The 24,763-nt window shown below is 46.7% G+C and overlaps 1 protein-coding gene across 3 annotated transcripts in view; it reads left to right on the forward strand.

Moving 5' to 3' along the window:
• Positions 1-23,519, forward strand: part of LOC147451141 (polyribonucleotide nucleotidyltransferase) — a 92,609-nt gene extending 69,090 nt beyond the window's left edge. For 2 of the 3 annotated variants that reach the window (XM_086520106.1, XM_086520107.1), the window contains 14 exons: positions 5,534-5,704; positions 6,036-6,161; positions 6,244-6,405; positions 6,486-6,605; positions 7,000-7,137; positions 11,675-11,837; positions 12,294-12,419; positions 12,681-12,810; positions 12,889-13,109; positions 13,268-13,351; positions 13,554-13,636; positions 13,718-13,861; positions 13,940-14,515; positions 22,483-23,519. In XM_086520106.1, the coding sequence (XP_086376232.1) occupies positions 5,534-5,704; positions 6,036-6,161; positions 6,244-6,405; positions 6,486-6,605; positions 7,000-7,137; positions 11,675-11,837; positions 12,294-12,419; positions 12,681-12,810; positions 12,889-13,109; positions 13,268-13,351; positions 13,554-13,636; positions 13,718-13,861; positions 13,940-14,515; positions 22,483-22,593 (2,355 nt within the window). In that variant the 3' untranslated portion in view covers positions 22,594-23,519. Of the gene's footprint in view, positions 1-5,533; positions 5,705-6,035; positions 6,162-6,243; positions 6,406-6,485; positions 6,606-6,999; positions 7,138-11,674; positions 11,838-12,293; positions 12,420-12,680; positions 13,110-13,267; positions 13,352-13,553; positions 13,637-13,717; positions 13,862-13,939; positions 14,516-22,482 lie in introns of all 3 variants that reach the window. The other variant, XM_086520105.1, reaches the window with a different exon arrangement.
• Positions 23,520-24,763: the final 1,244 nt, after the last annotated feature.

Genomic DNA, 24,763 nt, shown 5'->3' on the forward strand with positions numbered 1-24,763 from the left:
GCTCAAATTGTAGTGCCGGGCCCATGAGAGTGGACCAAGCAGCTGCCCCCCAAGTGTACTGTCGTGCTGTTGAAAGAGCTGGCATTAGCCGAAGGACACGAAGCCAAACCTGTTGTGCCATAGGACAATCCCAAAGACAATGACGTTGACTCTCCACAGGATGGTCACAAGCTGCGCATGTTGCCGAGAGAGCACTAGGTACAAGCCAACTCCCCACTGCTGTAGCTCTATGTGCAACCAGCCACTGGAACAAAGTGACTCGCTGCGGCTGTCTGGCGTCCCACAACCTCGCCCAAAAAGCTGACAAAAACTCAGCTGTGAGACCCTCCTCCTGCCAATGAGGTGTTGCAGCAGGACGAGCCTCTCTCTGTGCTGCCAGTATGTGACGTCCTAGTCGAACAATGTACTGAACGAAAGGGACACTTTGATGGTCGGCTGAGGCGAAAGGGTCCCGCCAAAACCACTCTCCAGGATCCCACTGCACTCGTGCTAATGGACAGCTCTCCCAAGCCCACAGCCTTTAGTGGCCAGTCTCAAGAGCTGCTGGGTCAGGATCTATGACACAAGTCTTCCCACAGATGCACACAACTCGGATCCTCTGAAAACAGCACTCTGTTACCTGTGGGGCCTCTACTGAAACTCGGTGTAAACGACCCTTACCCTGTAGCTCGAAAACCAGGGAGCGTACAATCTCTGAGCAAGCCCGAACTGCGATGAGGACATCCAGTCACGTGAAGGCCCCCATCCATCGGGGTGCTGCTGACTCGAGAGGTGTGAGCCACTCTGTTGGTACCGCCTCTGTGATGTCCTGACAGATGCTCTGCACCCCTCTCATGCCCTGTAGAGCTGGATGCTCTGAAGCTCCTCTGACAAGCCTGAGAATTGTAGCCAGTCACCTAAAGTGCGTACTCGACCCTCTGCCATGGGACCCCAAGAAGAATGAGGCCTACTACCAACCAAGTGGCCTCTCTGAGTGCTAACCATGGGGTTCCAAACAAGGGGCTGTCTTAGGCGCTCCTCCGTGCAAGTAGGCTAATGTTGCTCCAGGCCTCGTAACTGCTCCGACGAGCAGAGCAGACTCACAGCAAAATAGTCCTCTAGTCTCCTGCTCAAGCCAACTCTGTGCATCTCTGTGAAAATCCATCTAGTTGAAGGTCTCCAAGGGCCTCCAGCTTGAGGCACTCTAGCACTAAGCCGCTGAAGCAAAAACTCCTTCCAGGGCTCCTCCCGTGGAAGCAATCCTCTGTCAACAAACTTCCCAAGAAGGGCTCTGCTCTGCTGTGTTGGGTCTATGATCCCCAACCCCCCCTGAGAACAAGGAAGAGTGATGACCTACCAGGCCACTTTGGCCCGGGCTATTTGAGTGTTGCGCCCTGACCAAAGGAAATTCCTGATCAGCCTCTCTATCCGGTTGATGCAGGAACTCGAAAAGATCCAACAAGATGTGATGTACCACACAGTAGCCAACAACACCTGGTTGGCCACTACAACTCTGTCTGCCGAGAGAAATCGTGCGGAGCTCCAATGTAACAGCTTCCTCCTGATGGACAGGAGGAGGGAAGCAATATGCTGTTTAGGAGACAAGTCCAAGCCAACCTGACAACCCAAGTATCGAACTGCAGTCCCTGGGGGAATCCATCTGAAACCCTCACCTGGCAGCCAATCAGGCGTAGGAGCACTACCAACCGAGTCTTTCTCCAGTTGATCGGTGCCTTGATACACAACAAAAGGTCTCAAGAGCCTGCTCACACCTATGAAGGTTGGCCTCCTGGCCCTCCAAGTACAAAGCTGAGTCGTCAACAAACTCAGCATCCAGTAGCTTGTCGCCCCGAATAGGGAACGCTAAGCTACGTAGACCAACCTACTGTGAAGCCAAAAATCTGCTCATCGCCTCAGCATAGAAAAGAAAGAGGAAGGGGGCAAGAGGGCAGCCATGTCTGACGGAACGTGTGAGCATGAAGCGATCACCTCGACCACATGCCAAAAGTACCTGACTGTGTGCCCGTTTGTAGAGAGTTGACACACCTGTGAGAGCACCCCTCCTCTGTCTATCTGTCATCGTGAGGATCACTGGTGCATGGTCCGAAAAAGAAGTCCCAGCCAGAATGCAAATTGTCCCACCCAAGGCATAGAAGTGGTCATTAGAGTAGAAGCGATCTATCCGAGATAGATTCCCTCCTCCCACTCTGCGGTCCGAACGAGAGAAGGCCGAGCTGTCAACTCAACTTCATGCACAGTAGTATGGCTACCTCCAATCCTGTCAGAGGGGTCCTCCAACCTGTTGAAGTCACCCCCAATGCACCATTGCTCTGCCTGCGGCAAAGACTCTACAATGTGCGATCAAAACTCTGCACGTGTACTCGCCACATTAGGCGCATAGATGTTCAGGAAGCCCAAGAGGTAACCCTGAACCTACATAGTAATCCACTGAGCCCTGCCAGGCACAATAATCCCTTTGTCCACAATGGCCTTCTGACGAGAGTCCGCAATAGTCATACATTTCCTCCCTGGATGCCACCAGGTCCAAATGCAGCTGACCGGAATGTCTCATACCGCCCACGTAAAAGCTGACCACAGCGTCTAATGCGGCTTCCAAACAGATGATGCTCCTGTAGCATAAGGTGGTCAATCTCTCCTCCCACAAGGCATCACTGAAGCTCCTGACGCAGTCGGCCCCTCTGTCGCTGAAAGTGGGGCCCACCTAATCCCTACACGTTTCATGAGACGATCTTCATGGGGAGCGAGAGAATTGATGTTGCAGCAGCAGCTAACCATGCTATCTTCGAGGCAGGCTTGGATGGCGAGTAATCTGCATCCAAGCGTCCTTGAGATAGGCGTGACTGCAAAGAGTGTCTAGCCCAAGCCCAAGAAGAACGAGCCATGCGCAAGGCAACCTCCTCTATCCAGGAGTCCTCATGTATGTGTATATAGCATGGCGGGCTCTGCGTGTCAGCAAAGAAGTGAACCACAATGTGTCTACATCCTCCTGAGTCTGGAGGCGTCACTGAAAACTTGACCAACGGCCACATAGTCCGAACCAAGTCTGTAACCCCTAGGTCTCCCATGTGATGAGAGAACTCGAGGGCCTGTGCGTGCAGCCACTCCAACACTGAGTCTAAAGTCCACTCAGGCTAGTCCCTACCGCATAGGGGAAAAGAGAAGCCAACCGTTGAGTCCAGGGCCTCTATCCCTCTAGCTGCAAGGAACAGTACATGAATTTGAAGCAAGCTGCCTCAAAGTCTGGTGAGGGGTCGCCAAGAAACAGTGTAAAGTCATAGGCAAAGAAATCCCGACGACGACGAATGTCGAAGCTCGTCAGTCCACGAGGAACTGCTGGAAAGGGGGATGTCTGCACGAGAAGGGGGGTTCGCAAGAAAGGCTATCCCTCTCTCGCCAAGCGACTCGTGGAAAAAGGGTTGCCAAGAGATCTCCTAGCAGTCGAGGATGGTCCTGCCCCCTGTGATGGCTGCGAGGAAGGAGCGGGAGGAGATGTGAAAGCAGGGGGGCTCATGGGAGGAGGAGGAGAGGGGGGACGGGGAGCAGCAGAGGGAGGAGAGCAAGGTGGAGAGGCGGAGGGAGGAGGCGGGGGGGAAATCGGGGGGAGGAGGGGCTGTCGGAGGTGAGGCTGAGGTGGAGGGTGGAGTAGGGACCTCGTCCTGTTGAAGAGGGTCGAAACGGTTCCTCGTGGGAATCCACTGCTGCTGGACTGGGTCCTGGGGACCACTCTGAGTGCCAGGCTGGGCTGGTGGCCCCTGTCGACGTTGACCACAAACCTGCTGCCAGCCCTCCTCCGCTTGAGCCCCAGGCTGGGAGGGTGGCTTTGCCTACGTACCCTGTGACTCTGGCTGCTGTTGCTGGCCAGCCCTTGACGGCTGGGGCTGAGCCTGCGGTGTAGGTCGGGGTCTCCTCCGTGGACAGGCCTTCGCAAGATGGCCCATTTGATGAAAAATAAAACACTGATTCGGGAGGCCCGAATACTCCACGCTTTGACGGAACCAACCTCCACTCACCCGAGGCAGTAGGATGACCTTCAGGAGAGTGTGGGTATCCCGAACCAGAACACGTATTGTGGGGATGCCGGCCGCCTTGGCAGCTACAGAGGCTATCGTGCGAGGTGTCTCCAGGACAGCCCCAATCGCTGAGCCTATCCTGGAAAGGAACGGAAGGTACTCCCTCCGCAAGCCGGGGAAGCAGACTGAGATGGGCAGGTCTGCCTCCTCGACAAGAACGTCGGTAGCTGGGTCGAAACCGTGGCACCACTGTCGTAAGTGTGTTTGAACTGCTCGGATGGCCAGGGGGCTCATCACAATGACCTTGGACGCCATCTCGGGAGTCTCAAACTCTATGTGGTAGTAGCCACGCCCGAGAAAATAAACATCGATAATCTTGCCCACCTCGGTTAGAAGGCGGGCCTGAAGGAGATCACGCACCTCTCCTCTGCTAGGTCGGGTGCCGATGATCTTGCAGATGACAGAGGTCGCTTGGAGGCGCTCCACCTCTACGGCTAGGCTCGCTTGCTCTGTCGGCAAGAGAGCAGGTCGGATGGTGGGCTTTGCAGGGTTGGGCGAGGGGGCTTCTGGAGAGTCCCTCTGGGGCGGAGCATGAGCTTCCATCTGTGTCTATTGCTAACAGAAGAGCGGTAGGGATGCAGGCGAGGCCAAGCCTTGCTGGAGATAGCACACCGAACCGCGAATGAGCAGCAGGGCGAGTCCTTCGAGCAAAACCGGGGGAGGGGGGGGGGGGACGGGTTCTCGACTGCGGGCTGTGAGGCAGGCAGCGACGGGGGGGGGGACAAAGTGTGCGGGGGTGGGGGGAAGCGAACGAAGGGGAAAGGTGGCAATGATGAGCAGCGGTGGCGAGGGGGAGCGGCTGAGCAAAACGCGCTGGCTGGTCACAGCAGCACGCAGCAGGGCAGCGCGAGGGCGAGAGGGGGCGACAAGTGCAGGCAGGGGGCAAGCGATAGCAGCAGCGAGCGCGCTGAAAACAGATATTATCATTTCGATGGTGACATTTTGGAAACAATGACAAGGAGTTATTCTGCAAACACTTAGCATAAGGAATGATGCTAACATCGAAACTAAGATGTATTTAGGTCACATGCAATCTGATAAGCGCTCTCATTCAGGGTGGATATATCAGATGCATGTGTGTGTGAATTGATTTACGGTGCATGCTTCCCTCTTCTCTTCCTTTCATGTCTGTGCTTATTGAGTAGGATTACGTGTGGTAAGCTAGAACGTGTGTGCATTTCAATGTGTGTGAGGTAGACACTATAGATTGGGGTGGAGAAGAGGTATTTCAATTTTCCACCATCAATGGTCACACTCCCATACCTCATCATTTTTAAAGTCTGAAAAACTTAGATCTATTCCTGAGTGATGACTTGCTGAGCCCTGACTGGAAATATATGACTGTAATACTCTGTTCGGGGCAGCTTCACAGATTCTTGCCGACACTGATTTTGTAAAAGTTCCTACTGAGACGAGATATTGTTTGAATTGGACTGAACAGTTTTTTGCCTTTCTTGGTGTAGGTTATGGCAAATGTTCTCTGTGTCGATGGTGAACAAGACCCTGATGTACTGGCAGCATGTGGTGCATCTGCAGCATTGATGGTCTCAGATATACCCTGGAATGGTCCAGTCGGAGTAGTGCGAATAGGCCGTGTGGATGGGAAGTTTGTGGTCAACCCTTCTATGGATGAAGTATGAATTTGTTTTTTGGTGACAAGTGACTTCTTGTTCATCTAGTTGCACTTTTTATTGGATCAGTTTCCCAAGCTTCATGTAGCATTTGACCCTTTTGGTGCTTGATAAGTTCTATTTTGCTGCCAAAGGCATTGTGCTATGATTTTCAATGAGGTCCTAACTGCGAGTTTCCTCTTTGCTGTCTTTGTATTTGTATCTTCTATGCTTAGTCCACACCATTTGGTGCACAGTTTGGCTGGGAATTCCAAGCCTTGTGTGCACTTTTCATGAGTCATTTCTTGAGTAGAATTTTTCCTTTGCCTTTTTACGGTTTGCAATTTCTTTGCAGCTTGCAGTCAGCGACTTGAATCTGGTATATGCTTGCACGGTAGATAAAACAATTATGATGGAGACCCAGGCTCGTGAGATAACCAATAATGACTTGAAAGATGCCCTTCAGCTTGCACATGCAGAGGTTACCAGTTGGATTTTTTTATTTTCTATGAGTCAACATGAATCATGTGAGTCTACAACGAACCTGCCTGCTTGTCAAACAGGCAACAAAGCTCATTGCCCCACAAATACGATTGGCATCAAAAGTTCAAAACCAGAAACGGTCTTTCTCTGTTGTTACAGTGGACAATGAGGTCCTGGAAAGGATCAGAGCTAAGGCAGAGGTAGCAATCGATACTGTCATGGGAAATCCATCATATGGAAAGGTCAGAACTTCTCAAAGCATAAACTCATTTTTATCATTCTTGTTGAGCATCAATGCTGATTGGCCAAAGTGCACTTGTAGTTTGAGCGCGGAAAAGCCTTGAGTAACATCCAAGCTGATGTTGAGGTCATCCTGAAGGAGGAAGGAGAAGAAAAGTGCTTGAAAGCTCTACCCCTGGCCTTTGATCAAGTCAGAAAAGAGGTAAAGTGGCTAGCCAGATCCCAGTCTTTTTTTTTCGCTCATGAAACATTCTTATTCTTGTCCACCTGCATGTGAATTAGTTTCACAGCAAAGGACTCGAATTATTGACTGCTCATCTCATCATAGAGTTCAAACAAAAATCACTATTAACAGAATCCTTGCAGCAAACAATATCTGTTAAACTTTCCATCACAGGGTAAATTCAATATTCACTTTTAATGTAAGAGTTGGCTTCAGGGTTTGAAGAGCACGCTACTGTCTAAATGGATGGTCTGAAAGATTTTGTAATAGATATTGTCATGCAGTCCGTCTGGGTAAATGGTACTAGAGTTTTTTTTTAAATATGAAAGTAGCTAGTGAGAATAACAGGGTTTGCTTGTTTTGAATTATACAGGTGGTAAGAAAGAACATCTTTGAGAAAGGAGAACGAGTTGATGGAAGAAGACTGGATGAAGTGCGTGACTTGCATACTGAAGTAGAACTTTATACACCCTTGCATGGATCCTCGTTGTTTTCAAGGGGAAATACTCAGGTAATTCAAAGAGAGTGTGTGCTGGAAATTCTTTGTACCAAGCCATTCTCCTTAAAACAAAAATTCACATCAAATAGCTTGGGTTTTTCTAATTGTTCAAGTTTTGATCTTTGAATTTTGTGGTCCATTTGCATTTTTATTTAGGGTGAAAATTCTTGAAAGTTTGTGTCCACTTGCGTGGTTAAGGGGAGCAGGATAATTGATCTTCACTTCAAATGTTTGTTGCCCAATTGCAGTGTTAGTAGCACAGGGGTTTTTATTTTCTATTGATAACATTTTCTATTGCTCATGTTGTGGTTCACTTGCATGGTTAAGTGGAATAAGCATTTGGATTCTTTTTGAAACTGAAATTTGATTAATAATGCTTATCCTTCTAGTCCATTTCCTTGCTGTATATCATTTTGGCTCTGCCAATGTGTGTTTCAGTTTTGTGATGTGCCATGGAGTGAGATTTTTGAGTATATTGGGCGGAGGAGCACCCACCTCAGAGAGCGCAAATAGTTTTCGTGCTACATGTCCTCTCATTTTTGGCACGCTGGCCGGTGGGATCTCAGCTGAAGTCTCACTATACATTGGTCACTCAAGCTACTGGCGTAGCTAGCCAAGCTTGAAGAATTTTCCTAGTAGACTAGCTTGCTAGTCTCAAATCGCTAGTCCAGCAAGCCACTAGTCAAACAGGTTGTGATTGGTCTAGCATAGTCAGCAAGTTGACTGGTCAAGTGGTCTAGCAGTCTAGCAGGTGGACTGGTCTAGCACATTCAGATGTCAACTAGTACAAGGAGGTCTTCTCCTCGCTAGGGTGGTTGGTTCATAGTCTGCTCATGTATGACCCCTACAAGGCAGTTCAAAGACCGTTCCAGTCCCCTCGAGAGTCCTTTGCGATACTACGACAGGAAGCAACAACCTTTCTTACCCAGTAGAAGCCCTTCACCCCTACCTCCACTACCTCCCCAGGCATCCACTTCTTTGCCACCTTTCTCACCTCTCTTACCGCATTGTACAACCTCTTGTATTCTTTCAAGAGCTAGCTCCAGAGCATATAGAGCCGGTAGCCATGGCTGAAGACCTAATCAGCATTCTGACCAATGTCGATGTTAAGTTTTCTACCTTGACAGGTCTCTCTAGAGAGAATGAAGATGACCATGCTCGGAGGTATGTTTGTTTGTGTTGGGGATGTGGCCTCAATTGTGAAGATGTTTGTTTGGTTCTATTCCCTTCAAACTTGGACAGCTTAACAAACAAGTGGTATAGTCCGTTCGCAGGCAACCACTTCACATTTTGGGCTATGCTAAGAGAGATTTTCTATGAGGCTTTCGATTAGGCGACTTCCAAGAGAAGGTCCTAGATGAGCTAGGGAAGCTTGTCCTTCAACCAAATGAAACATTTGCAGAGCTCACGGCGAGAACAAAGGCACTAGCGGCTAAACTCCCCCGGACTTCATGGTAAAGAAGTGGGTGGAGACGGCTCTTCCCAAGCTTCCCAACAAAAGATAAGAGAGTCTCTCAAACCTAATGCTACACTGGATGAAATTGTTACTGCAGCCACTAATTTAAGGAGCAAGAAGCCTGTTCGGAGACCCTCTTGAAGTCGGGTCGGCTTCAGTTGTTGTGGAGAGTGCATCTGATCCTGTTGTTTGTTTACGCAAGGAATTGGAGGCACTCAAGTTGCAGCGAGCTCTTCAAGAGGAAAGATCTATCTTGCTTGACAAGATAAGTCTTCACATAGGAAGCATTGGAGCAGCTCAAAAAGGAGCTGGAAGAGCTCAAAGCACAGCAAGAGTTTAAAGGCCCTAGTCTGGTACGGCTCATGTAGTTCCCTAGGAAATCCTCCCCAAGACAGCCCTCATAGAGCTCATTGCCACTTTTGTGAGAAAGGTGGACATGAGGATAAGGATTACTATTACCTCAAGGCAACCCCCCCCCCAACCACCAAAAAAAAACATAAAAATTATATTTTACCATGCTAGCACACCTCTGGTACCTCAGAACACAAGGACCATCCCGTCCTCCTTCTAGGCATCCCAACCTCCCTATCTTATGCTACAGATGTGGTGAGTATGGGCACTATCAAAGCACGTGTCCTCTTCTTCAAGGATCCCATGCCGACATTGCCTTGTTGCAAAAGAACATTACAATGAGGATTGCCCAAAGCAACGTGCTTCTATATCCAGACAAGGCCAAAGTCGATCTGACTTTACCTTCCCAAAAATCAATATGATAGTTGTCAGCTCCAACCCTTGGTCACCACCTGTCACCCTGGTTCTCTCCTCGAGACACACTACAATAGAGAGAAGAGCCCGTTGGGTCGTGACACAGGCCCAAAGGGCTGCTTTAGGGTTGTCTCTTCGAGCAACCATTTCTCTTCCCCAATGTGTCAAGTCATTTGATCTTAATAATGGAGAACAAAACTCTCTAGCCACCAACATTAATAGTGCCTTTTTGGAAGCAGATCTACAACAGTCCAAGGCACCGGAGAAGGCAACAATTGACAAGCGCAGTGCGGAGAGAGTATTCTTGGAACAAATTTTAGCAAGTTTCCTTCTATGACCTGCTTCACCTTGATTCTACATTCAGGAGTGATACTCTTGCCATCATTTAGTCTCTATACCAGGTCCTAGTAGCGGCTATCCCTCATGGATTACAAGAGTGTGTGGCTTACAGTATCTATCTTTGGAAGTCAATTCTTTGGTGTGATTGTGGATGACAGATGTGGGATTAACCTTTATCACAGGCTTGGGCACCCCAAGTCGAGAATCCGGAACGACACATTAGAGAATCACTTAAAATACTTAACAATTTTATCACACATTTTATAATTGAGTCAACATGGCCTGGCGTAGTTCCGTGCCTAGAGATGTTGGCCCCAAAACTTGGCGGCCCTTTCAGTATTTCTTTATTATATTAATGCTTGAGCAAAGTACAACACTCGAAGGGGTCCTGTCCTCTGACTATGTGTCCAGATGCTATGAAGAGTGAGGCCCCTTGGATTCTTTTATTCTTACAAGGGATGCCCAAAAGCAGAGCCCCAAAAGCTTCCAAACTTAAAAGCAAATAATCCCAAAAGCAATTGGCTCCAAAATCTGGCCCAAAAAGCATTAGCACAATTTGCGAAAATCCGTACAGGGTGCCACGTCAGCACCTATCAGCACAAATCACAGAAGCCCATATTGTCTGCCACGCCAATCTGCCGTACTGCATGTCCGTACGTTCTGCCATGTCAACATGCCGTAGTGCGCTGCCACGTCATCTGCTACGTGTGTGTGTGTGTGTGTGTGTGTGTGTGTGTGTGTGTGTGTGTGTGTGTGTCCGGGCAGTATTGCCACGTCATCATTTTGTGACATCTCTCCCTTTAAGAATTGTAATCGCCCTCGATTACGCGTGCAAAATCAGACATAAGCCATAGACCAGTTCAGTAAACATTGACTCTTAAGTACCGACGCACTAGACGACACAAATCCAGTACTTGTACAAAGATGATAGTCACATCACATCACATTCAGATCACAGTCAGATCACATCACATAGAATCTAGGACTGTGATTCTTGGTAATGTATTTAGCAACTGCATCTAGATCTATCCCAGATCTTACTGATGCCGGATTGACTAATCGCATATTGCGATCGTGTCCATAGATTTCCGAGACCGAAATGATGCAGTCATTTGGTCAATCATTCCATCTGCACTCAAGCACTGTCTTGTGCAAGTAATCATTTCCGAGGATCCCAATCCATCACACATTGAGTTCATACTGAACAAAGTGGTTCAATCATTCAGTTCTAGTTGTGTAGCCATCTCATCCTGTAGGAACTCTTGATGTGCTCACGATATTTCCATTGAATCAGTCGTGATTCAATATTCATAATTCGTTATCAGGTTCGTTCAGGAGTGTCATTGCTCCAAAATCATCATCATCTCATTCTCAATCCTGTTATCTGTTCACAAATAGCAGGTTCGATCAAATCAAAGTCATCTTCAAAAAGTCCTATTTCATAACTTCATAAAGCAGAATCCATAATTTTCTATCAAATATCTGTTCTGGAATGAGTATCTCCTCGCCTTGTTCTATTTTCAATCTGTCAATCATCCTCATTCTTGTGCCTTTTTGGGGCACCGTGCAAAGATATGTCCTTATAGGTATGAGAAAACCAGAGTGGTCCTTATTATTCAAAGTAGGCTGAACTGTGTGGGCTTTAATTATCTCAAAGGGTGCTTTCTTATGAAGAAACATTCAACAAGTAGAAGATACATCTCCTAATTATGCATCTCATCTGCGACTTGAGTCTTTAGAAATTCCAACAAAGTAAAGGTTGCAATTTTGATTGTCCATCAGTCTGAGGATGTAAAGAAGATGAGAACCTGTATAGTGCCCATTTTGTCTAACAATGCTCTCCAAAACAGATTTATCTATTCTTGAATCAGGTTCATTTAGTAGTTTGCTCCAATGCTTGCTTCTTTCTTCTACTTCTTGGCTACTGAATGAGTCTTGTCTTAATTCTCTTGACCTTAAATGAAAGTCATAATCGTCAGTTTTTGACAGGTACTCTGTACTGTAACGTTAGGTGCCCCAGAGGATGCTCAGAAGCTGGATTATCTAGTCGGGCCACCAAAGAAACGATTCATGTTGCATTATAGCTTTCCTCCCTATTGTATTAATGAAGTTGGCAGGTCGACATGGTTAAACAGACGGGAAGTGGGTCACGGTAAATTTTTGTAGTCAGCAATTTTTATGAGATTTAGCGAATGTAAATGTTTTCCATGTTTCTGTGGTGCAAATATGCTGTTTGTTCATTTATTGCTGATGCCACTGGTATTTGTTTCCTTATGCTAAGGTGATTGTCAGACAGTCTATTAGAGACATAGGTCATGTAAAGAACAGCTGATGAATACCAGAGTCTGGAATTGCAAACTTTCAATGTTATTAATTTACGTGGCTTAGTTGAATGTTCTTGCTTGCCTGACAATCCTGATCCAATCATTGCGGCAGTTGGTTTTATCAAACTTTTGTTTGAGTCAAGTGTTTCTGCTAATTATCTTGGAAGTGAAAGGCAGACATATGGGTTATTCTTTACCAAATTTTTGAATGTTGCAAACACTTGAGAGTTCTGAATGCATTCCCTTTGATGAAAACATACGGTGTGTGCATCATGATGATTCAGGCAATCTCGCAGAAAAGGCTTTAGTGGCACTCCTACCCAATGAAGAAGAGTTTCCTTACAGTGTCCGTGTGACCTCGGAGGTGATGGCATCAGATGGGTCATCCTCCATGGCAACAGTGTGTGGAGGTAATTCTGCTGTCATATCTATATAATACGGGAAACGGCTATGTCAAGTTTATAATGGCAACTGGGTCCGGAAAGTTGATGCTTATTACTAGCAACTCATTAAGGTATTTGTGTGTAAATGCTTCCTGGATAATGCCAGTTTTTATGTCTTGTAAATCAGAGATGCCAGGCTCTATGGTCTTTAATGGTTTATGTCAGTTTTTTTTGTTTATTACTCTGCTTTTGTGTGTTGTTATTGTTTGCATTTCATGCTATTTGCAGGCAGCCTTGCATTAATGGATGCTGGAGTTCCTTTGCGTAGCCATGTTGCTGGAGTTTCAGTTGGACTCATAACAGCTGTGGATGAAACCACTGGGAAGATCACCGACTACAGGATACTTACAGATATTCTGGAAAGTAGCTTTGACAGTTTATCTATGCAAAAGAGAAACATAAACAAATGTATTAACCTATCTGAGCATGGCATGCAGGGACTTGAAGATCATGTTGGGGACATGGACTTCAAAATAGCAGGAACAAGATTAGGAATAACTGCTATTCAGCTAGACATAAAGCCCAGTGGTATTCCTCTAGACATCTTATGTGAAGCTCTTGAGCCTGCTAGAATTGCTCGTGAGCAGATTCTAGATGTCATGGAACAAGAAATTCGAGAACCAAAGACCGAACAGAAGGCTAATGCCCCACGTAAAGGTAAAGTGGATTTGTACTGAGTGGGACTTGTGTATTTTAGGATTTATGGGATGGGACAAATTAATGTTTTACTTTGTATCTTATACTACATTTATGTTTTATTATGTGTAATTCATGTCTTTTTTTTCTCTTAACAAGTTCTTGAGATATCTTTGTAGGCAATTTCTCTGTTCAGCGAGAAATGGTGGGTCGATTAATCGGACCTCATGGAAGTACTGTGAAGAACATTGAACGAACTACAGGTTTGTATTCCAGAAATAGAGTCCATTTTGAAGCTCCTGCATGAGCATTTCTTCTTGCATTTAGCTAATAGTGCAGCTGAAGCAATGTGTATGTCTTCTTCTATGCAAATATGTCTGTAGTATTGCATAAAAGCATGGTTTTCAGATTTTAAAGCTGATTCTAGCTGCTGTTATTGCATGTTTGGTAATGGGCCCTTCCCAGGTGTCCGTTTGAGCATCTCTGAGGATGGGAGAGTTTGCGTTATAGCAAAAGACCAATCCAGCTATGATCAAGCAAAAGACATGGTGCTCTATATTTAAGATTTGTTCTTATTAAGCTTGTCTTTTATGTTTTTCAAGCCAACAAGACAAAGAGCGTGTTTCCAGGTTGACTCTGTAATAGGCAAGGAAGTTGAGATTGGAAACATCTATAGTGGGTGTGTTACTCAAATAAGAGACTTTGGGGCCTTTGTTGAGATAGAAGGAGGGCATCAGGGGCTTCTCCATATATCTGAACTTTCGCATCAAAGGGTAGGGTTTTGCCTTTTATTGTGTATTTGCACCTTCCAATATTCAAGGCTTAGCACAACCATTTACCCTTTTTGGCAGGTGGCCCAGGTAACAGATGCTGTAATGTTAGGGCAGAAATTGAGTGTCATGTGCATAGGAAGAGATACAAAGGGAAACATAAAGCTGTCCTTGAAGGCAACAATGCCTTTGTCAACAGCAGTGAAGAACAGAGAAAGCTCAACAATGGTGCCAGGGGTTGAGCGCACCATCTCTACAGCTTCACCAGCAAATGCAATGTCTGTAGCCGAAACTGAGCGGGAAGTGATTAAGTGTAAAATTGTTTTGGAGCAATCGGGAAGGATCCCAGGTAAATTGGAGGAAACAGAGATGGTCATGCAAAACCAGGGGGAAGTTGAACCTCTAAAACTGCATGGTGTGAAGCAACAAGAGGGCGTAGAGTATCGTGAGGTTCCAGTGAGAGTGGCAGTCTCAACGCCAGAATGCAATGGTGACGCTAAACTTGAATCAAGGTCTGAGGATGCAAGGCTAGACTCAAGCAAGAAATCTCAAGTAAATATTGATGGAGAGTATGAGGCCACTGTGCATCAGATCAGGGTGTTGGGTGCTGTCTTGAAGTTGCACAATGGTGAGCTCGGCAAGTTGTTTTTTGACGAGGTGGGTATTCTCTTTTCTCTTTCTCTTGCTTATGATTCTTTGAGAATCTCAAGTTCATGCAGATTTTTTGTTGCAGACAGGCGGGCTTGTGGGTGGTCTCTCTCTCTCTCTCTCTCTCTCTCTCTCTCTCTCTCTCTCTGCTACCCTGCCCCCGTCGCGCTCCCCCACTCTGCCTCCCCGCCCCCCCCCGTGCTCTCCCCTTGCTGCATCCCTGCCGGGCAGGGCAGCAGAGTGGCGGAGCGCGACGGGGGCAGGGCAGCAAGGGGAGAGCGCGAGGGGGGCCGCCCCCCCCCCCCCCCGGCGCTCCCCCCCTTGCTGCCCGTGTGTAGAAAGAGAAAGTGGAGGGAAAGAAGGCGTAGAGAGAGAAAGTGGAGGAAAAGAAAGCGTAGAGAGAGAGAGAGAAGTAACAAGCGTAGAGAGAGGAAATGTAGAGAGAGAAAACTCGCACGCGTAGAGAGGAAAAAATTTATAAAAAAAATAAAAACTAAAAAAATCTGAGACTGCAGATTTTTTACTGAAATTGCAGGGGTATGCAAAATGCATACTTGATGCGGGAGAAAATGTATGCATAATGTGGAAACATATGTGCGCATAGGCTCTCGTTTTGGCGGCGATTAAGCATGAGGAAGCAGAATGATAAGATCAACCCCTTAGAGGATGCCATCCAAAAGTGCAAAGAAGAAATGACAGAAACCATTAGCAAGATGAACCGCAACCTATTGGGCACAATAAAAATGCTCGAAGGACGCGTGTTGATCCAAGAAAGCAAGATAAATGCACTGGAAGATCGTGTGACGGCTCAGGATGAAGAGATTGCATCACTCTAGAAGGATCTCGCTGAAGCACAATCAAGAAACACACTTGAAGAGGGAGAATTGCAACCCTCAGTAATAGAAGAACTCAACACGATTAAGGAGTAAGTACGGGCCATCAAAGAAGGAGAAGAGCAGCACAAAGAAATGACGACTTCTTGGATGGATGTTATTAGGAAGACTCAACAAAAGGCGGATGAAGCCGAGAAATGGATTGAGGTTGCCAAGAAAGGAAGAGACAAGGAAATAACGTCCACGTCCACATCCACATCCACTATTATTAATTTGGCACTAGAGGAGGAGCAAAGAAGACGTGTGTGCACGTTACATGAGAATTTGCGGCCTTAAAGACAAAGATAATGTGGACGATGAGATAAAAGAACTCATGGCTTTAATGGTGGGGGTTCATGAGCCGATGCACACAAGAGCTTGGAGAGTGGGCATCAAGAAAAGTGGAAGCAATGGGGAAACCTCAAAAGGGCACTCATCCTTTGTTTTCCCTCCATGGAAAACGAAGAAGGAATTTTTGAAGAAAAGGCAAACTCTTAAGAAGATGGGCATCTTTCTCGGAGATGATCTTACCCTCTCGCAGATCGCTCATATGCAGGAAGTAATGTCGGAGATTAGAGTGGCAAGGGACGGTAGAGTGGTAATATTGGAGCGACGCTCCACATGACGGTGCGAGACCTATAGGACCACACTCAAAGTTGCCACCTGGAACTGTAATGGATCTATGCGCCTTGATGTGGGTGCTTTTGAGGATAGTTTTACTGGAAGGGACATCATCTTCTAGTTTGAGACACATCAGGCCCCTGGGCAATCTATGCCTCACATCAGTGGATAGAGATGGGAGACAGCCCGCAGACAGGAGACACGATCAGAGCACAGAGGGCGGGGATCAAGGGGAGTGGCAGTGTTATTTAGAAAGGAGTGTTACAGCCATTATACATATAGCCCGCAGGGATGAGCATGCTAGGTACATGTGGGTGAGATTGAGAGCAGAGACAGGTAGATATCTTTACATCTCTATTTGCTACTTTCCCCCGAGTACGTCAGTCTATGCATCACCCAGAGGCCAGTCTCCCTTTTCTATTTTGGATGATGACATATGGGAGTTCTCTAGAGATGGTGGCATTATCATTCTAGGGGACTTCAATGCTAGGATTGCCCATCACTAGACAATCTTCTATGATACTTCAGAGGAGATGCTAAGAGAGTTGGATGTTGTAGAGACGGCCTGTCCAGACTATCATAGGATGTGGAACATACTGAGTATGGACGACACTTGATAGACATGGGAACTGCACATGGACTGGCCATCTTGAATGGCCCACAAAGATTTCCCGTTGCGGGAGGTTTTACAGCACAATGGATTATGTTATGGCACAGCCGAGCGTCATCTCTAGTATCCAAGATCTCACGGTTGGACCCAGACCTGTTGGGGTGGCAGTGGATCATGCCCTTCTGTCGATGACCATCTCTTTTCAGTTTAATGTAGCACACAGTCCACGGGCAACAGCACCTACTTGCTACACCTTCACGCGGGAGACGAACTGTGTATATATAGATGGTATCTACAGACGGCTGTGCATTGAGGAGCCAGGGCGGCCTCTGGAGGAGCTTACTACTATACTAACACATACATTACATGAGGCAGCAACAGAGGCATACCCACACACTCAGCCTGAGCAGAGACGCCGTTCTGAGAGCATGCCGCAGAACAGTTGGTATGATGCGGAATGCCGCGAGACTAGAGCCAGACTTCAAAGGGAGGTGCTTTGGGGGACATCAATCACAGACAGTCACAGATTGACTTCCGACACCTAGTGCGGCGGAAGAATAGGGCATTTTTGGCTCGACTAGAACAGGATCTATACCAGCTATTCTTGAGTCAGGACTCACGAGAGGCATGGCGGCTCTTTCATGAGCACTCTCCCCCCCCCTGCCATTACCTCTACAAAGGCCTAGGGCCAGTATGCTTCGTCTTTGTACACAGTTCTTGGATATCCGCCCCTTCCACAACCCTCCCGACCCATGCCCACAAGCATTTGCTTTTTTCACTTTTGAGATGGTGAAGAAGGCCATTGACAGGATGAGGACTGGGAGAGCATATGATCATGATGGATTAGTGGTTGAGCATTTCATGCATGGCCAGAGATCTACTAGCAGAGCTTCTAGCAGTTATGTTTAACCGTGCCATGTGTGAAGGCTTGCCTGATACTTGGAGCCTATCTACTATTGTACCTATCTTCAAGTCAGGAGACCCTATGGAGCCTTGGAATTATTGCACTATCGTGATTGGACATGCATTGGCAGCTCAATAGATGGGCAGAGAAGGAGAGGATACGCGCAGCCGGGCAGTCAGGGTTTGTGGACTTCCGCAAAGCATTTGACACAGTACCCAGAGCTAGATTGATACGCAGACTACAGGAGATGGGAGTACCCACAGAGCTCATTTGGGGGATCATGGCATTATACAGGTCAGTAGTGGGGCATGTACGCACATCAGAGGGTCTATCTACACCGGTTCACTCCACTATTGGGGTGAAGCAAGGCTGCCCACTCTCTCCTACTCTATTTGGTATGTATGTGGATGAGGTTGCTGACTACATTGAGAGCGATGGTGATAGAGGTGCACAGTTGGCAGGGATATGGATTCCACTATTGTTATATGCTGATGATATTGTGTTGATCTCCGACTCCCCGGAGGGGATGCAACGTCACTTGGATGCTTTGCATAGGTTTGCCCACGAAAGTGGTTTGTCTGTCAACCTTGGTAAAACCAAGGTTATCGTGTTTAATACCACCCCACAGTGGATCAGGAGGTCAGCACCTACATTCACATACGGCCAGGAGACAGTGGAGTATACAGATGCTTACACTTACCTTGGAGTGGTTTTTAGCGGACCAGCATTTTCATTAAGGAGGGCAGCAGAGACTAGATTGACTAGAGCCCATGTAGCATGGGGTAGACTGGAGAGGATGTGTTTGCAGGTTCAGTTTCAGGAGCCTCGGATGAAGCTCTGGCTCTTTGACACTTTGGTGGCTTCTGCATTGCTCTATGGAATTGAGATATGGGGACCTTCATTGGATCATCACGGGAGGTAAGGTCGCACTGATGGATAGGGCGACATGGAGAAACCTTTGGTCTCTATGATCTCGCGGCTCATTAGAGCCAAGGAATTCAATACCACGCGTGCCATTATCCGAGCAGAGCTAGCGCCCCCCCCACTAGTGGTTGAGGCGCTCACCAGATCAGTCTCCTTCATACACCGCATGTGGGAACTTCCCAAAGATAGATATGCCTGCCTTGCACTTGAGTCCTCTCGACAGTTAGCCATGCAGGGAGATACAGCATGCTGGTATGGGGAGTTGACATCATGGTTTCAGGCGCATGGGTTCAGCGTAGACAGATTGCCACCCTTCCAGTACTCACTGGATGCACCATTTCTCACTCTTACACAATCCGAGATCACCAGGCTCATCCGCCAAGGCTTGACTCAGCTAGACACCAGGAGGACATGGATACAGCCAGCACATGAGCTGGGCACGAAGATGGCTTTCTACAGAGAGTATCTTCTCCAGCTTATGGAGGACGGTTTTGTGACGAGACCCAAATACATGGACACCCACCTATCTCATGGGATACGATGTGCTATTGGCCGGATACACACATCTTCACACCACACCATCTGCGGATTGAGACTGGGAGATACAGCGGAGTACCAGCAAAGGCCAGGACATGCCCCTTGTGTGACATGGAGCCTGAGACAGAGTTGTACTACACATGCCGCTCCCCCGTCTACTACGAGATACGAGGTTGCCTCCGTTCCTTGTTCAGAGAGGGTTTTGGACCACCCTCCAGAGTCATGGGGTACAAAGATCAGAGATGCCTGGGTTTGTTTTTGCTCGAGCTGCGCAAACACAGGAAGAGCCTGATGAGAGGAGAGGCTAGCCAGTCTCAGAGATGGATCACAGATTTCTTTAGAACAGACACTGGACAGTCGGAGGAGTTACTACCACAACAGAGCTCACATTTGTCTCACACCAGAGGCACACTGATCGACTGATCGACTGAGCGATTGAGCTGGGAGATCCAGACGACTGCAGAGGACTACACAGTGTTGCTAAATTGGCTATATCTTACAGAAAAATAATTCTAAATGAATTATTGGATTTATAAGTGAGAGGGTTTTCTCGCTTGGAACACCAAGGAAAAAATAATTCTAAATGAATTATTGGAATTTTAAGTGAGAGGGTTTTTCTCACTGAAGACATCCGAGTACAGAGTATTCCTAGTGCGTCATTTAAAGTAATGACGGGAACACTGAGAACGGGAATATCTGTAAGGCCACCAGGAACGGGTACTTCTGATGCGCACATCGGATGGGTGACAGGGAGCATCGGAAAGAAGTATCCGACCATCCGGGAACGGACATCTTTGATGCGTCATAGGATGGGTGACATAGAGCATCGTGAAGGAGATTGTACCGTAAGTTCGGTAGGAAAGGACTAGGTGATGGGTATTCCTGATGCGTCACAAGGTGGGTGACGGGTGTATCGGAAAGGGAATATCCATAGTCGGGAGGAAATTCCGAATTGTGTTAGAATTGTGCACAAGGAAAAAGCAAGCACTTGAATGAAGATGGGTTCAGAGGAAACTTTGAGGAAAAACAGATGCTTTCTGAGAAAGCGGGATTGCTTTTCGGGAAAGCAGATGCTTTCCCGCGAGGAAGTCTATGTCTGCATTGCAACTGTGCGTGTGATTGCATCCAGGGACGCCTGGGAAGTGCTGTGAAAGCATTGTTTTCAACTTATAAGGTTTTATTGAGTTTGTAGCAGGGCTACAGTGTCACTTCACAGGACAGACAGTTGGACAGTTGGTTACACTTGGTCTCGTTCACACTGGACGAACCCTCTGGTCTGGGAGTGACCTACCGACGGTGGTCTAGTGGACCTCGTGGCCAGGTCACCATATGGCTGACATTTATGAGCCGTTGGTGGCTCTTTATGGCGATACATACGAGTAGTCGTTCTGGGCGAGTGGCATGATCTTGTACGTAGTAGTCGTCTAGAGTGGGTCTTTACACAGAGCACGTTTGCACCATCCAGGCACATCTGAGCCTCGACACCCCCATTGTACCTGAGAGTCCTGGGTTGGAGCTGAGTGTGCTGCCACGCCAGAGTCTGTATCAGTCTTTGAGATAGTCGAGTCATATGTTCTGGTCTGCTGTTGTGTCTTTGAGAGCTCTGTTGACGTCTATTGTTTCCTTTTTGTTCATCTGTTTGAGGGAGATTCAATCTGTTTGAGTGAGATTGTCACGCACATTGCACTGAGGACCACCCACTGTAGAGAGCACGACAAGTTATCCGCACTACAGAGTTTTTGGGCAAGTTCAGACTATTTTTAAAATACACCGGCCGCCCACTTAATAAGTAGGCAGCCATCTGATAAATAAGGCAACAAATCAGCCAGCGTTTTCTCTCTCTTTTTCTGGCAGAACAGAGAAAAATATATATATATAAATAAATTTTTAAAAAAAAGAAAAAAAAAACGGCCGCGATCTCTACGCAAGCAGCTATTCGTGCCCGTGGCTAGGAGCTATAAAAGCATCACATGCCCTTACTCAGGGAGGAGGACCAATCTTTGCAAGGAGGAGATGCTGTTACAGATTTCAGCCGTAAAGAAGACGTTGCCGGTGATGCCCATGGCTGCCCCAAGTGTACCAGATGTCGCCAAGACCCAGTGCGCGAGTTCCCTCACGAAGAAGTGCCTACGAAGCGTGTTTCCATCGCGACAAGCTGCTGTTTTTCTCTGTTTTCAGCCCATAAACGTCTTAGACGGGGCTGATTTACGAGAAGGAACCCGAGAACACACCTCTTTTGTGTGTAGGATTGGAAGAGAGGATTTTCTATGGAGAGATCTCTTCGGGGAATTGCTTTTCGAGAACGGAGTTGCGTTTCGAGCGTCGAGACTTTGAAGGTAACGATTTTCATGTTATGAACTCTGAGTATTTGTTTGCAGGTGTACTTCCTCTTAGTGAGGGAGTAGGAGGAAAGGAAGGTATGAGCCTCTGCAGGAGAAAAGCGCTCTGAGGAACTAGAGCCAGATCAGCCCAAGGGTTTCGTACCCGAGTTTGGGAAGTAGATCCACGGATCGGAGAGAGGTAGTCTCTCAAGTTGTGATCCGGAAGTTGGGATTCCCAAGTAAGGACTTCGTGTCCGAGAAAGCAGAGTTGTTCTGCAGGAAGAGGACTCTGGAAAGAGAGTTGGAAAAGAGTTGCAGGGATGCCATGCCCTGAGTCTAGAAGGTGAGATCTAGAGGCGAGAACCTTGATTCTCGAGGAATTGGAATAAGGAACGGAAGTTCCTTGGAATAGGGTTTTGCCCTAGGAATCAGAAGCTGAGGCTTCCGAGAACCATCAAGTCTTATTCTAGAACGAACGTGGTAATACGTTCGGTTCAAGTGCTTGTATAGACTTCTCCTCAGTAATAAAGATACTATTACGGGGGGGGACCAGCCCATCTTCTGGTCCCGAGTACTGTGTCGATCTTCTCACTCTCTATCTCTCTCTCTATTTATTTCTCTCTATATCCTCTGGCTTCAGTAATAAGTGATAAATCCTATTTATCCGAATGTATTTTATATTGTTATGCGCTCCCGTTTGTGACGCACAGCATCGACGGAGGCTGCATCAAAAGATTTGGGTCACTTTGGCCAAGCATGCACGACGCCCGGTCAGACTACTAACCATGGAGGAGATTGATGAGATCCGCCAGTGGCCGATGCTGGATCTCCTGTGATTTAGTTTTAGTTATCCCAGCCAACTGCTTAGTTCACATCAAGTGGCTTAGGATTCCATAGTGTTTTTATTTTGTTATGTTATGTTGTTATTGTTGTTATTTTTGTTACTCTGACTTTGTATCAGATCCACCACGTTGTAACTTTCTGTTCTCATAGGTCACTTTGGCCTTTTGAAGACGTTAATATAACATTTCATTTCATTTCTCTCATGATTGCACACGCACGTGCACGCACACACATGCTGGATTGTTGATTCTACCAAAGTTTTTTCTCAGATTTTTCTGACGTTATGAAGAGAGTATGTATGTTCATGGCTCAATCAAATGGGTTTTTCATTGTGCGCTGGCCAGGAAACAACGAAACTAAGCTTCAATTCTGGGGATCGGCTGGCTGTAAGGTGCATTAAAATGGATCGTGCAGGAAAAGCAGTTTTTTCCTTGCTAAAAGTATTGTCGACCTAGTGGAAGGAGCTAAGAGGAAGTGAGAAAGTCCAGAAGCATAGAGCAGCTTCCAATATTTCGAGGGAAAGCACGAGGGGGTTTCTCGTTTCTTCAAGTTTTAGAGAAATTTGACATGTTGTGAAGAGGCAGGTAACCTTCTTCTTTTCTCCATGCATCATCAGATTTTTCCGTTTAATTGTTGGCTTTCTTCCGGTGGGAGTAGAGTTGCGAGCTTTGACAGAGCCTCGAGAGGGAGGTGGCAATTTCTTGCGAGAGATAGATCCCAATTGTGAGGGCTACAAGGCTGCTTGTAGTTCACATTATGGTTATGACTAATTTCTATGATATCAAGGCGGCCTGGAATGATCAAAAGATCCCGTGTACAGCACATTGAACAAAGCAATTTACGACGGCAAATTGTGTCGGATGCACTGGACCACTTTAGATTCTGCAGATTGCATGTACAAAATGTTATAACATAATAAGATTTTGTACCTCCAGATTTCTGCAGCAATGCAAAGATCCCCTTAAAAATGGTGGGGAGCTGCTTGAAGTTTGTTTGATTGTCTTCTGAGAAGCCAAAAACCCAGAGAATCTTCGCTTTTGTCACGATCGTCGCGATTTTGTTGAGATTTTGTTGAAAATTAGATGCACCACATTCTTTCAACGGTTCTTTCAACGGGCCAACCATAAATATGATGGCTTGCACATTTTGTTATTTAGTCACCATTTGTGTATCGCCTGTGCTCCATCTCACCCCGTCAACGGATTTTGAGCCACTAAGAGACAAGTTTGTACTGTGACGTGGGCAGAAACTCAAAGATGGATCAGATAATGTGACTATGTAATTTGAGCTTCTGTAGTAAATTTGTTTGCCACATAATGTGGCTGTTTCACGTAGGCTTGCAATGGTGTAAACAATTCAATTTAGTTACTTTGATGTTGAATGGTCTGTGCAAAATTTATGCTGCTTTTGCAAGCCTCGCAGAATTCAAGTTAGGTTTTGGTAGCAGTTGTTATTGCACATAATTGTTGTGAATTTTTCTCAACCCTGAGCATGTTGTAAGGAGCGTAAGGTTCATGTGTTCACAATTGCAACAACTTCAGATTTGTGTAGGAGGCGTTGTGATTGTTGTTGTGTAACTTTTTCTTACACCAGCTTCCTCCTTCCAAGGCAACTGTCTCTTAAATTTTGTTGAATAAGTTGCTCAGTTTGCCGTGTCCACATCTTTGCATTATCCGATCATCTTCAGAGGGATGGTACGAACAGGAGGATTGCTTGTGTTTTTTGAAAAAAACATCCACTTCTGCTACAGGCAGCTAGCCATAAGAAAGAGCTTGGGGAATACCATAGAGAGAGAAATGCCTAATCATCGTAATTGTTGACAAAACCCATATTGGAGTGTGCCTAAGCAGAGGCAGTCAGAGCTTGCAGGAAACAGAGGGTACCTGGTTGTTGGACACCATGCCTCTACCAGAGAGAGATAACAGAGATCGGAGATCAGTTCCACAGAGGGTGTGGAGAGGTTGGCTTGATTCAGAGCAGATCCACGCATTTTCTTCAGGGAGCTGCGGACACCCCCTTAATTGATGTATACTATTTTATATCCCCAGTATGGTACAGGAGGGAGCTAGCTAGACCACATATCATGATTGTATAGCGATGCATGTAGGTTTGCATCTTGAGCCCCTCGGAGTGGAGCTCCATCCCCCCCTCTTCTCACTCATTGCAAACCCAGAATGAACCCAGTATCAGTTGATTACTTAGCTATGTATCTGTTTACTTAGCTGTACCTTTTCTTTTTCATTTTGTTGGGGTGACAAAGTATGCCTCTTACATGTACACTGATTTGTCTCATAGGGTGAGTTCGGCCTTTAGATAAATGTTAATAAAATCTCTCTCTCTCTCTCTCTCTCTCTCTCTCTCTCTCTCTCTCTCTCTCTCTCGTCGGGGATAGATCTTTAAGGTCTCTTGGGATAGTTTCCTACGACGTTGAAATTCTCTTCTTCTCTCTCCCCCCCGCACCCCTCCTTCATGCATATAGTTTCACATCCATTAGAGTTAAAGATCATCTCCCTTGTCTGTTTTATTTTCTAAGCAGTCTATTTTCAGCACTTTTGTCCCTCCTCCAACACACCCAAAGGACACATGTATACTGTTCTGTCTCATCGGCCAACTTCTGTTGTCTAG

Source organism: Adiantum capillus-veneris, chromosome 9 (genome assembly GCF_014529385.1).
Source record: "Adiantum capillus-veneris isolate H3 chromosome 9, ASM1452938v2, whole genome shotgun sequence".
Lineage (NCBI taxonomy): Eukaryota > Viridiplantae > Streptophyta > Polypodiopsida > Polypodiales > Pteridaceae > Adiantum > Adiantum capillus-veneris.